The 12,470-nt window shown below is 33.6% G+C and overlaps 2 protein-coding genes across 2 annotated transcripts; one reads left to right on the top strand and one right to left on the bottom strand.

The window, feature by feature from the left end:
- Positions 1-684: 684 nt before the first annotated feature.
- On the top strand, positions 685-5,700 carry PKNH_0919500 (peptidase M16, putative; the record flags this gene model as incomplete). The annotated part of the gene is made up of 1 exon (XM_002259183.2): positions 685-5,700. The coding sequence occupies one exon, from the start codon at positions 685-687 to the stop codon at positions 5,698-5,700; it is 5,016 nt and encodes a 1,671-aa protein (XP_002259219.2).
- Positions 5,701-6,497: 797 nt separating this feature from the next.
- Positions 6,498-8,876, bottom strand: PKNH_0919400 (ABC transporter F family member 2, putative; the record flags this gene model as incomplete). The annotated part of the gene is made up of 1 exon (XM_002259182.1): positions 6,498-8,876. The coding sequence occupies one exon, from the start codon at positions 8,874-8,876 to the stop codon at positions 6,498-6,500; it is 2,379 nt and encodes a 792-aa protein (XP_002259218.1).
- Between the last annotated feature and the right edge of the window lie 3,594 nt (positions 8,877-12,470).

Here is a 12,470-nt window from a genome sequence, read left to right as displayed (position 1 = left end):
CTGCTCTGTGCACATTTTAAAATATACATGAATGATTCATAAAAAAAAAAAAAGAATTTTTTATTGAAGAAGGTATAATAGTATTACAGCTAGCCACTTTTTGCGTGTGCATTTGGGTATATAAAAGTGAAATGTTCATATAATCTTTCTTATTCCTTTTGCTCATTTAGTAAAATACATATTTTAATATATATGTTTTTTTTTATATGCTATATACTATATGACTGCATTCTATATTACATGTTGATTTAGCTTCCAAAATGAGCAAAGTGTTATTTATTTTTTAAAATTATTAAATGTCTACGTCTTTCAAAAAATGTATGAACATTCATAATTTTATTTTCAATAATCAAGACTGAAAAAAAAAAAAAAATATATGAATAAAGTATAGACATCTTTATTTTCATTTTATTTACACTTTTATTCATTTTTCATTTTTTCTTATTGTATTTTTATGTTTATATGTGTATATATAACTTTCTTGAAGCAGTTTCAATAAAGGGTAAAACATATACATTCCGGATTATTTATGCGTAAGCAGATGTTCAATTATTGCACTGTTCATGTTATTTTCTGAAAAATGCACTCATGATGTTTCCTTGTAGTGCTTAAATGAGCAAATATAACCTTGTGTGCAATTTTTTTTTTTCATAGAAAAAATTGCAAATAATTTGTGTACATACAATGAAACGTATAATGGCAATTACAAAATGTTCACTTATTAGCATTTTGTTCTTGTTACTTTTATTTTACCAAGAAAGTTCATGCAGTAAAAAAGCGTTAAATAATGGCAAGAACAATTATGGATTAAACGATGATGAATTAGGGGCAATACTATTCGGGCTTAATTATGACTCAATAGCCAAAAATAAAGACAATTTGGAAAAAAGGAAAAATGTAGAAAATGAATCCATATTCCTTCGCAATTTTGCCAATGAAGACACATCGAACAACACGCAGAGTGAAAAAACACAAAAAGAAATTGAAACTGAAAGTGTGAATAGCAACAAAAAAGAGGTTGCTACTTCAGAGAAGAATCACATAAGCAACGAAAACTTGTCCGTTAAAAATGAAAAGGTTGAACTAAAGAATGATGAACTGTTAGGGGGAAATTTTGACAAGGATAAAGTAAACAAAAAGGGAGATAACACAAGCACTACTAATAATGATGATTTAACAAATAGCAGTGGAAAACAAAGTGTAGACATTAGGGAATCCCAAAATATAAATAACTACATACAGAAGACAGGTGACACGAATATAGAAAAATCGGAGTCCCTGCAAAAAGATGTGAACATTAAAAATCATAATGAAGAAACTAATGACGCGAAAAGGTTAGATAGCAGACAAACAAACAGTGAAAAAAGTAAAATATCGAAAGACACAATTGATAAAAGTGTTCAATCGAATGAGTTCACAAAATTGGCCATTAACAGGTTAGATAAAAAAGAAAATGAACTAAAAAGTGCCAATCTGGAAAAAAATCAAAATGCAAAAAAAGACTTATTAGAAAATGCCCCCCAAAGAGAAGATGGCAAAAAAATAACTCATCCTGAAAATTCCAAGAGTGATGAGTATGGTGTGAACGTTTCACTAAATAATGAAGAGGTAAAAAATACAAACACTAAAAGTGTATCCAATTCTGAAGATCATACCGTTAGCTATTCAGAAGAAAAGTTCGGTACGCACGTTGCGAATTCCCCAAAAGGCATGCTGAAAATTATAAAACCAGTGCAATTCCATGAAAGCGTATACAGTAAATTAAATGATGGCTCTCCTGAATATGACGAAAATTCAATTTTAAACGGAATAAACGAAAACAATGAAAATATCTTTTCCGAAAAGATAACTTTAAGAAAAGGTGCTAAAGACAGAAACGAATATGAATACTTCAAGCTGAAAAGTAATGACTTTAAAGTATTAGGAATAATAAATAAATATTCCTCAAGAGGGGGATTCTCCATATCGGTTGACTGCGGAGGGTATGACGATTTCGATGAAGTCCCAGGAATTTCTAACTTATTGAAGCATGCTATTTTTTATAAATCTGAAAAAAGAAACACAACGCTATTAAGCGAATTGGGAAAATATTCATCAAAATATAACAGCTATATTAGTGAATCCTTTACTAGTTACTATGCAACTGCCCATTCTGAAGACATTTACCATTTGCTTAATTTATTTGCAGAAAATTTGTTTTATCCTGTATTTAGTGAAGAACATATACAAAATGAAGTTAAAGAAATTAATAATAAATACATTTCTATGGAAAATAGTCCTGAATATTGCCTGAAAATTGCTAGTCAGTACATCACAGATTTTAAATATTCGAAATTTTTCGTCAATGGAAATTACACCACTTTGTGCGAAAACGTTTTAAAGAATAGGTTAAGCATAAAAAATATTTTGGCTGAATTTCATAAAAAATGTTATCAGCCAAGAAATATGTCCTTGACAATACTGTTAGGAAACAAGGTAAATACTGCCGATCACTACAACATGAAGGATGTTGAAAATATGGTTGTCCACATATTTGGAAAGATAAAAAATGAGAGCTACCCCATTGGTGGGGAGGGTATAGAGAAACAAATTAATCGTATGGAATCAGAAAGGGTAAATTCTAATGGGAAAAAAGACAGTTATAATGATGCAAATTTCATCTACATGGAAGGGCGAAATGAAAAGGAAGCTGTGTTTCTCCAATATATGAATGAGCTTCATTACTCGCTTGATTTAAACCAGAAGACCAGGTATGTTGAAATATTAAAAAAGGAAAAATGGGGGGATCAACTTTACCTGTACTGGAGTTCCAGAACTAATGCTGAGTTGTGTAAAAAAATTGAAGAGTTTGGATCAATGTCATTTTTACGTGAAATATTTTCTGACTTCAGAAGGAAAGGATTTTATTATAAGATATCTGTGGAAAATAAATATGTGTATGATTTGGAGGTTACCAGCATATGTAATAAGTACTACTTGAATTTCGGAATATTGGTAAAATTAACACAAAGCGGGAAAAGTAACCTCGCTCATCTTATACACATATGCAACGTGTTCGTTAACGAAATAAGCAAGTTATTTGATCGTGACAGTTTAGATAAAGGTATAAGTAAATACATCCTTGACTATTACAGGGAGAAAGCATTGGTCACCGATTTGAATTTTAACAGTGATAATGTTAATGTAAGCCTTAATGATTTAGTAATTTATTCGAACAGATTACTGCTTCACGCTGATGACCCATCTTCCCTTTTAACCATTAATAGTTTAATTGAAGACAAGTATAAAAATGACTTTCGCAATCACATTAAAATAACAAGTTTGTTGGGATCTCTAATTAGAAATGATAATTTAAATATTATAAACGTTGTAGATGTATTCAGCTTAACAGACCAGAGTGAAATTCCGAATACTACCATAACGTATGCTTTAGGGGAAAATCCATATTTGGTTGGTGAAGGAAGAGTTACAAACGATGTAAATATTGCACTTCCAGAAATAAAAGTTTGCCCTTTCAACAACTTTGACCATAACAACGTTTTACATGAAGAATCATTTTTCTGTGTCCCATACAGCAATAGAGAAAACTTTGAATTTTCAGACACGAAACCAATGTTTGTGTCTGAGGAAAATAAGAATAAGTTCAGAGATAACGTTTTATATAGCATGCCTTGTTTGATTAAATCATCCTATGGGTACAATGTTTATTTTAAAAAAGGTCTAACAGATGCTTCAAAAGTGAAAGCTGATTTCGTTTTTTATTTCCCTTCTGAAAAGTTCACTTTTTATGAAGCTATTTTTTCCCGTATACACATTATAATTTTGAGGAAAAAAATAAAACTCTTCCTCACTGATTATGCTAGCTGTTCGATAAATGTGCATATCAAGCACAACGCAGAATCGTACACTGTACATGTGGACAGTAACAGCTATTATTTCGCAGAATTGATTAGCAAACTAGGGGACCTCTTATCAGTGAAAGAAACCCCCTCCAAAGAAGAATTTGCCGATGCTTATGATGAATTAAGTATGTACGTGAGAAGTAGCAGAGAATTGGGAGCGGCAAATTCGTTAAAAATTATGAATTCCTTATTTAACCAATATGACCCAACGGACAAAGAGATGGATGACCTTTTAAGCGCATACTTCTTTTATCCTTCATATAAGGATTACACCAAATATGTAGTTGATTTTTTTCATAGAAATTATGTTAGCATATTTATATATGGAAATATTGCAATGACGACGGAAAAGGAAAACGAAAACGCAACTAGCTACACTGACCAAAATGCTGACAATGGGGGCAGGGGCGTTCCGAATAGTAGCAGTCATGTTAATGTTAAGGATAATACTAATGCTAGTGTTAATGGCAATGCGGATCAGCACAGATCGAGTCTGATGCTTTACACCGAGGCGAATAATAAAGGCAGTGTTTCACAGTGGGAGGAGCGAGATAACAGGCTGCAGGCGCATGAAAAGCTCGGAGAACAGGCGTTTGCAGCAGCTTCCGTTCAAATATCTCACAACGGGGTAGGGATAGAATACTTAGTTAACTTGTCGGAGTCATTCATAAAGAAAGTAACCAATGGTGCTGTAAGACGAAGTGAGTCCACGTACTACACGAGTAAATTAGTTCATAATGAAGATGTCGAAATAAATATTCCCAATATGTCTCAAAATAGGAGCAGCTCAATAATAGTGTCCTACACAATCGAATCAGAAAGTTTGTTAAGCGATGTTTTAATTAACATTATCGTTGATTTAATATCATCCGACTTTGTTAAAGTTTCTAAACTAAGATATAATGATGGTTACATGGTTGAAGTAAAACCATTTTTCACGCGCTATGGATTAAGTGGATTGCTTTTTGTTATTCAGAGTTTTGACAAGGATGTTGAAAAACTGGAGGCACATATATGCACCTTTGTAAAATATGTGATATTTCAACTTATGAACATTGGAATGTCTGATATGGTGAAAAAGCTAGAATCCATGAAGGAGTATTATATCATAAATAACACCATATTTACGTTCGACCAAGAGTATGCATCCATAACGGATCAGCTAGCCTCTGGAATGGAGTGCTTTGACAAAAAATACAAAATAATAAAAATATTCGATGAATTAATTAATTGCCCTAAAATAATTTTGAATAAAATGAATGATATTTTAAAAAATTCCAAGAAGGCAATTTTTAAGGAATATAAAGAAGTTCACGAGTCTTCTGGAAAAAGCGACCAAGTTGAGAATACGAACTCATACATGTGCAATTATTCTCGCAAGGCGCCTCCGAAATTGTCTAGTGTGCAACTGGCAGCGAATTCTCGGTTGGCTAAGAAAAACAAACCAAAAGAGAGAACTTTGCGAAATGACACATTTAGGATGAACAAATTACACAAAAAGGAGAATTTCATTAATGTGTCAAATTTCGTTGAGATAAAAAGGGAAGGTTTTTTTCAGTATGTTATGGATTATTTTAGCAGTAACGTGAACTCGCCCTTGAATGACAGCAATTATCTCGACTTTAAAAGCTGCGACGAAGAAATGTCCAAAAGAAACTTCCACGTATTTTACAATTTTGCCAATGATATAAATAAAATAAGGGAATACTTTCTCCTTATGTTTTCCAGTGATAAAAAAATTAGGGAGAAGTGCTCCGTAGATTATGAAGAAATTAGACAGTATTGCAGTGAATACTAATTAATGGTCACCAAGCGGGGGAACATCAAAAAATGATGTGAAAATAGCAACATAAATCTGAGATCTTGGCATGACTTGATAAAGGTCATGCTTTGGGAGTTTCCCTATTTTTTGTTTTATCGTATCGCATAGGGGGTCTACACTTTAGATAACTTCTTACTGGGTACTCATTCTTGCTGCTTTCTTAACATTCGAATGTGTCCCGCTTTTTTTTTTTTTGTCTGCACACTAAGCGTAAGTGGACAGATATACACCCTATTTGTTAACTCGTTGAACGTGCATTGTGATAAGTTAATAAATCCTTTTTTTTTTCGTGATTACAATTTATTTTTACTTTTTCATGTTTTTATGAAGCGGCAAAAATTTGGGGAGCCTCCGGTGATCTACCAATTTTGTTCTGCTTCTCCTTCATTTGCATAAAATTTTTAAGTTGTATCAGCTTCTTTTCACCATAGTGACACATTTACGTATGAAATACTTTCGCATGGATGCATGTATTTAAATGTGGACTTGTTTTCCTTGTGTCTTATTTTCAACGTGTATAAGAATTTCTGCGTGTTTTATTTTTTTTCTGTATAACTTTTGCCTCACCCTGAGAATAATTTGATAAATTCGTTTAAATTGTTAATTGCAGTGTTTATTTCAATAAAAAAAAAAAAAAAAAAAAAAAAAAACGAAATGCAAAGGGTGGTTATAAGTTTGGTGGCATATGCCCATTCACACATTGCACATTATAACATGCACAACCATGCGTATGGCCGAAAATAGGCGTGATCAAAAAAACTTAAACAAATACATTATATCTTATTTTCCAGGAGTAACTTGGCATATTTATCGAAGTCATAGTCAATTTTAATCAACTCCTTGGTGAGGTTGTTTATGTGATATATTTCATCTGCTACATGTTTTATCAAATATGTGTCGTGACTAATAATAATGAGTCCTCCCTTGTAAAGATTTAAGGCCACAATTAAAGCTTGGACGGATTCAATGTCAAGGTGATTGGACGGTTCATCAAGAATTAATATATTTGGATTTTTATAAGCCAAAATGGCTAATGCCAATTTGCTCTTTTGGCCTCCAGAAAGGACATAAATAGGTTCGTATAAAACGTTCGTCGGAATGTTAAATTTATTGAAGTATTTTATAGCTTCTTCTTCTTTTATATTTTTATTAGAATAATTGTACTGCAGCTGCTGAATGGAGTTAAATATCGGATTTAGGCTGTCTACATGATACTGGGAGTAGTAACCGATATTGGCCTTATTACTTACATGTAGCTCCCCCTCGAAAGTGTCTATTAGGTTTAAAATAATTTTAATTAATGTCGTTTTTCCACTTCCATTAACCCCACATATGGCAATTCTGGAGTCCATGTCTACTTCGAATGTAGCATTTTTAAATAAAAATTCATGTCTAAACTGATAATCATCGCTACGTGCTGTTGTAGTTTCATCTCCCCCTTTGGTGTCGTTGTGTAACTTCTCGTTAATTTTCCCGTTTGTGTCTTCCACAGTGTCTGCTATAATAATATTTGCATTCTTTTTTATTTGTAAATTTTTAAACATTTCATTTTTAAAGGAAATATTCTTAAGCCGTATGAGCACGTTGGATGTGTAAAAGGGTTCCAAAAAGGAAAAGCTGAATGGAGTTTCTTCCTTTTCTAAATTTACTACAGGTAATTTGTTTAAAAGTTTTATTCTGCTTTGGACCAAAGCTGCTCTTTTTGAGTTGCACCTAAATCTGTCTATAAATTTCTGCACGTGTTTTTTCTTCATTTCGATGGAATCATGTTCTCTCTGTTGTTGCAGTAGATGTTCTACTCTAGTTTTTTCAAACTGGTCATAATTTCCAGAATAATAAGTTAACTGTTTCTGATGAAAATGAATAATATCAGTGCAAACTTCATTTAGAAAATCTCTATCATGGGAGACAATAATACATGTCTTATTTAATTTTTTTATATAATCTATTAAGAATTGTATGGTGTAGATATCTAGATGGTTCGTCGGCTCATCTAGCAATATTATATCATTGTTGCTGAAGAGAATGCGGCTTAGACAGAGTCTCATTCTCATCCCTCCACTGAGGGAGTTGACTTTTTTCTTTTGTAAATTTGAGTCAAAACCTAGCCCACACAAAATTTTGCTGGCTTCCTTTTCCGCTTCTAAGTAGTTAATGCTGTTCAGTTTTTCATAAATATTTAGTATCTTCATGTCGATGTCTTTTTCATCCTCTTCTCCCCTTTCGTTCACTTCTTCCTCCTTTTGTTTCTGCTTTCCGTCCCCCTTCTTACTTTCTCCGTTTGGACACCCCCCACCTTGAGCCGACTTGCTCTTTTTCAATTCCAGTTGTTCCAATTCCATCAACAGATCATGTCTTAGTTTATCGACCATAAGAACACACTCCAGCACAGTCACATCCTCAAGAAATAAATCCTGTTCAATACACGCTATGGATATATCTTTTTTAATTTCTTCAATTTCGTATCTAGCTAGTTTTGCCAAGAGGGTACTTTTCCCGATTCCATTTTTTCCTATCAGTCCATATTTATTCATGACGTTTATTTTTAGAGTCGTATCCGTTAGTAAACTCCTTTGTCCAATGCTTAGGGTAAAATTATCAATTCGGATGTCATACATTTTTTCAATTTTCGTTTTATTTTTATTTGAATCAGAACAGTGTAATAAATTGTGCACCCGCACGGGCGATGGAATTTTAATTTTATTTTTTACCCATTCTTTAAACAAGTTCAATTGTTTCTGTCTTTGTTTTTCTTTTTCTTTACTTATTCTTATGCTTTCACTGATAGGGATGCTCGTATTGTAATTAATTTGCTTTTCCTGTATTCCTAAAAATGGGTCATAATATCCTACCACATCATTTTTTTTCCAGTATTCCTTTAAGTTCACTATTTCAGTGAGTTTTTGATTATCTACATTTTTGTTCTCATCAGTCCCTACTCCATTTTCTCTTTTCATATGTTTGTTAAAAATATCTACAATGGTGCTCTTCTTTATTTTTTTATCCGAGAAGGTAGAGACCAAGTCATACAAATAATCTATCCCCTTTTTCTGAATTATGTGCTTTTCGTCGTTTATCCTTCCTCGCAAGTAGGCTTCCGTTTCTTCATCTGGGTCAACCAGCTGAAGTATGTTCTCTATGAGTTCCTTCATGTTTCCTTTTCTTTGGCACGCCAGAAGGTGTGGCCTCTTTTGATGCAACTTCCACTTTGCACTGTTATGTTTACTTCTTTATTAAATATTTTTTATACATTTCCTGCACGGTCACGGCCGAAGTATTTGTACGAACAGGCTCCTCACGTTTTGAAGCCCCGCGAATGAGTACCCCTCGGTTAGGTACTTGTTCCCTTTGGGGGTGTTCCTCTTTCGGGTTCGTTCTTTGCTTCTGTATCGCCGTGCGGGGGGGAGTGGACCCAATCAAACGACGCTGCACATGTTTACAATCGCGGCTACCTGGACGATACACTTGTAATGTATCCTTATTTTGCCCATGCGGGGGAACATATTCTTACGCCGACTGCTTCTAGATGGAGGGAAAAATAAATAAAAGGGAAAACATAGAGGGAACAAGCAAAAAAAAAAAAAAAAAAAAAAAAAAAAAATATATATATATATATGTATAAATACATCACCCATTGGGTGCCAAATTCATGTAAAAATTGACAAAAGAGGAGTCGTAGAATATTTTAATATGTCACCATGCCAGGAGAGATTTTACATGCAAAGCTATGTTTTAAAAAATTGCTGTTTTTTTTCTTTTTCATTTAACTTTTTTGCATTATGTGAGAATCGTTTCTCTATACAAATTTGTTCTCCACGTAGGGTTACCTTTTTGCTCCTTCTTTTACCAACTTTGTGAAAAGCGGCATGAATTAATTACAACTTTAACACGAGAGAAGGATGGGAACGGGTGTGCGTCCACATAATATAGTACACAGGGTGCATACGCCTAAGTTAAAAGGATTATACGCCTTTGCGGAGGTCATTTTCCTTAATTTTGATACACTGCACTTTAATTTTTTTAAAACTACAAAAGTGGACGTTACATTTTCCATTAACACAGAACTGCCTTTATTTTATTAAATTTTTACGAGATGAAATTTTACCCGTTATCTCTAACCAAAGGTGAGCTATGTTGGTCTACTCATGATTCGTTCTTTTTTTCTTCTTATTGGAGCCACCTTTTGGAAAGAGAATTCCCCAAAACGCTTTTTTTTTTTCCTCCTTTGAGAGCGTCCATATTTAGGAACGCATATGAAAAGTGAGCAGCATGACCAGTTGGTCATAATTCATAATGATATTTTTAAATTATCAGCGGAATTTTTTTAACCCTATTTTTGTGGACATTCCTCCTATAACAGTGCCTTCCCTTGGAACATTTTCCTCCTTTGGAATAATTCGCACGCCGATGCGATCAAGGATTACCTCGCCCTCAAAGATACCGCACGGCGCTCCGCAGTACTTCGTTATGTTTAGGCGAGGAATTTTTTAAAACTCCATTTGTGCAGATTACGGTGTGTTTTTTGTACATATGTACGAACAGGGTGGCACCTTTAAAACCTTCACCTTAATGAAAATACATTTTTCTTTTTTTTCCCTTATGTCATTTTATCAGTTAGCGCAAAAACTGTGTACATTATACATTCAGAGAGAAGAACAACAAAAAAAAGCACTATACATATATAATCGTATGTGCGTGCGGATTAGCAACTGTTCCATTTTTTCATGCCCCTCACGATTATTTTTTTCTCAGCGGGCGAAGGATAAATGGTATGTACCAAACCTGCTGATGGGTGAATGTGCGCGGCACAACTAAATGACAACCTCATTTGAACGGCCTCATGTGGCTTATGTTTGTTACTTCTTCTACTACACGTTATTCCTACATATATAATATGTACGTGTACACGTGTACCCCTGTGAGAACATTGCAGCCATTCACAGAATTGTAACAATTGCAAAAAAAAATTTTACAAGTGGAAGAAACGCAAATATATACACTTATACGTATATGTAATATATTTATGTATACGTTTTCTGCACGCAGAAACTGACATGACCAGAAATGTGGGGCTTTGCCCCATTTTCATATTGACCGGGAGTTCGTACACCTAAGGCTTTATTCATTTTGGGGGGCCTTTCCCTTTTTTTCTTTTGTTCACGCACGGAGGAGGGAAGAAAGCCAGAGTATAACGCTAATGACAAATGGCTGTATACTGGCCGTCGTGCGCGCAAGCAGGTACGTACAAATTATGTACGCCAATATATGTACTTAAATGATTCACATAATTACGTATATATAGGACCAGGGAAGGTACCTTTTCTCATCGAATTGTTTGTTTTTTTTTTTTTTTTTCTCTCTCTCTCTCTTCTTTTCTTTTCTGTTTTTATTCGAATTTCTGAAGGATTAAATATACTCGTGCGAATGCAAAACCATTAACTTTTCTTATGAAGGTGAAAAGAAAAAAAAAGAAAAAAGCACACGCTCCCTAAAGGTTATTTCTTCTAAGTGGCTTTGTTGACACGGCGGTTAGGGGTTGGATTTGTGCGCACAAGCACATGTGCCGAATGTGCCATTATGTACTCGCAGTTGTTCACATATATAAGCGCGTTTTAGTACATATACAATTTATACGTATATTATATACCTGCTAATGACGTATATATAAAATATACTGTAAAACGTACTTAATGCTCCCTTCTTTACTTTTACGCATTGAGCGAATATTTTCGTACGAAAAAAGTGTTAAGCATTTATGCCCATGTTTGTATATGGCGTGTACGTACATATATATGTACATAAATGTGCCGTATTGATGCGCCGGCTGATGTGCTATTTACGCGCACGAGTTTTGTTCAGCATGCTGAGCTCTGCGTATACGAGTGAGACATTGCTGTGTGCTAATTCGCGAAAAAACTGTTAAACTTGGCAAGTCCGTGACGAAATAATTTTTGGCATTTGTGGCACGTGAGTGGCAAATGTGAAAGTGAGTAAATATAATATATAATACTAGCTCTTCCGCCATCCATTTGCATTCATCTAGTAAAAGCGTGCAGCTTCGTTTGGATTTACTTGGGGTTAAACGCTCCTTATTCCGTTTCTTTTCTTTTTTTTTTTTTTTTTTTACGCGGGGGGCTATATATAGCAATTTAAAAAAAAAAAATTAAATAAAAAAAAAAAAAAAAAATTAACGCAATAGCACAAACAATATTACATTGACTTTACCATTAAAATTTATTAAACAGTATAACATTAAATTTTTTTTTTTTTTTTTTTTTTTTTTCTTTTCTATTCTTTTCACTTTTAAAAAGCAAAAACCAAAGTTATGTATACTTCACTATACAGTGTACATTTCCATAACAGTTTAAAAGAGAATGTGATGGAAAAACAATTCTTCAGCTTGTAAACCATAATTTTTACTAGATTTTATTTTTTATTTAAAAAAATTACGCCCAGTTTTTATGCTTTAAACAGTACATTCAAGTAAGCATATATTTGCGTGCACTCATGTATATACATATATGTGTTTTTTTTTTTTTTTTTTTTCTTTTTTGAGCACTTTTGATTAGCTGCCCGTTTTTTTGCTCACGCATTTATATATATGTATGTTATGTATGTGCCTTTTCGTGCCGTAAAAGATAGCATATTCTGGCGCTTCATTTAATCGCTCGATGAATTATCACATATGCATACGCACGGTCATACATTCCGTTTACATGAATATGTATCCCGCAGGCACCCGCGTG

Source organism: Plasmodium knowlesi (genome assembly GCF_000006355.2).
Source record: "Plasmodium knowlesi strain H genome assembly, chromosome: 9".
NCBI classification, from domain to species: Eukaryota; Apicomplexa; class Aconoidasida; order Haemosporida; family Plasmodiidae; genus Plasmodium; species Plasmodium knowlesi.
The sequence above is the reverse complement of the archived record's forward strand: the minus strand, read 5'-3'. Positions and strand labels throughout refer to the sequence as shown.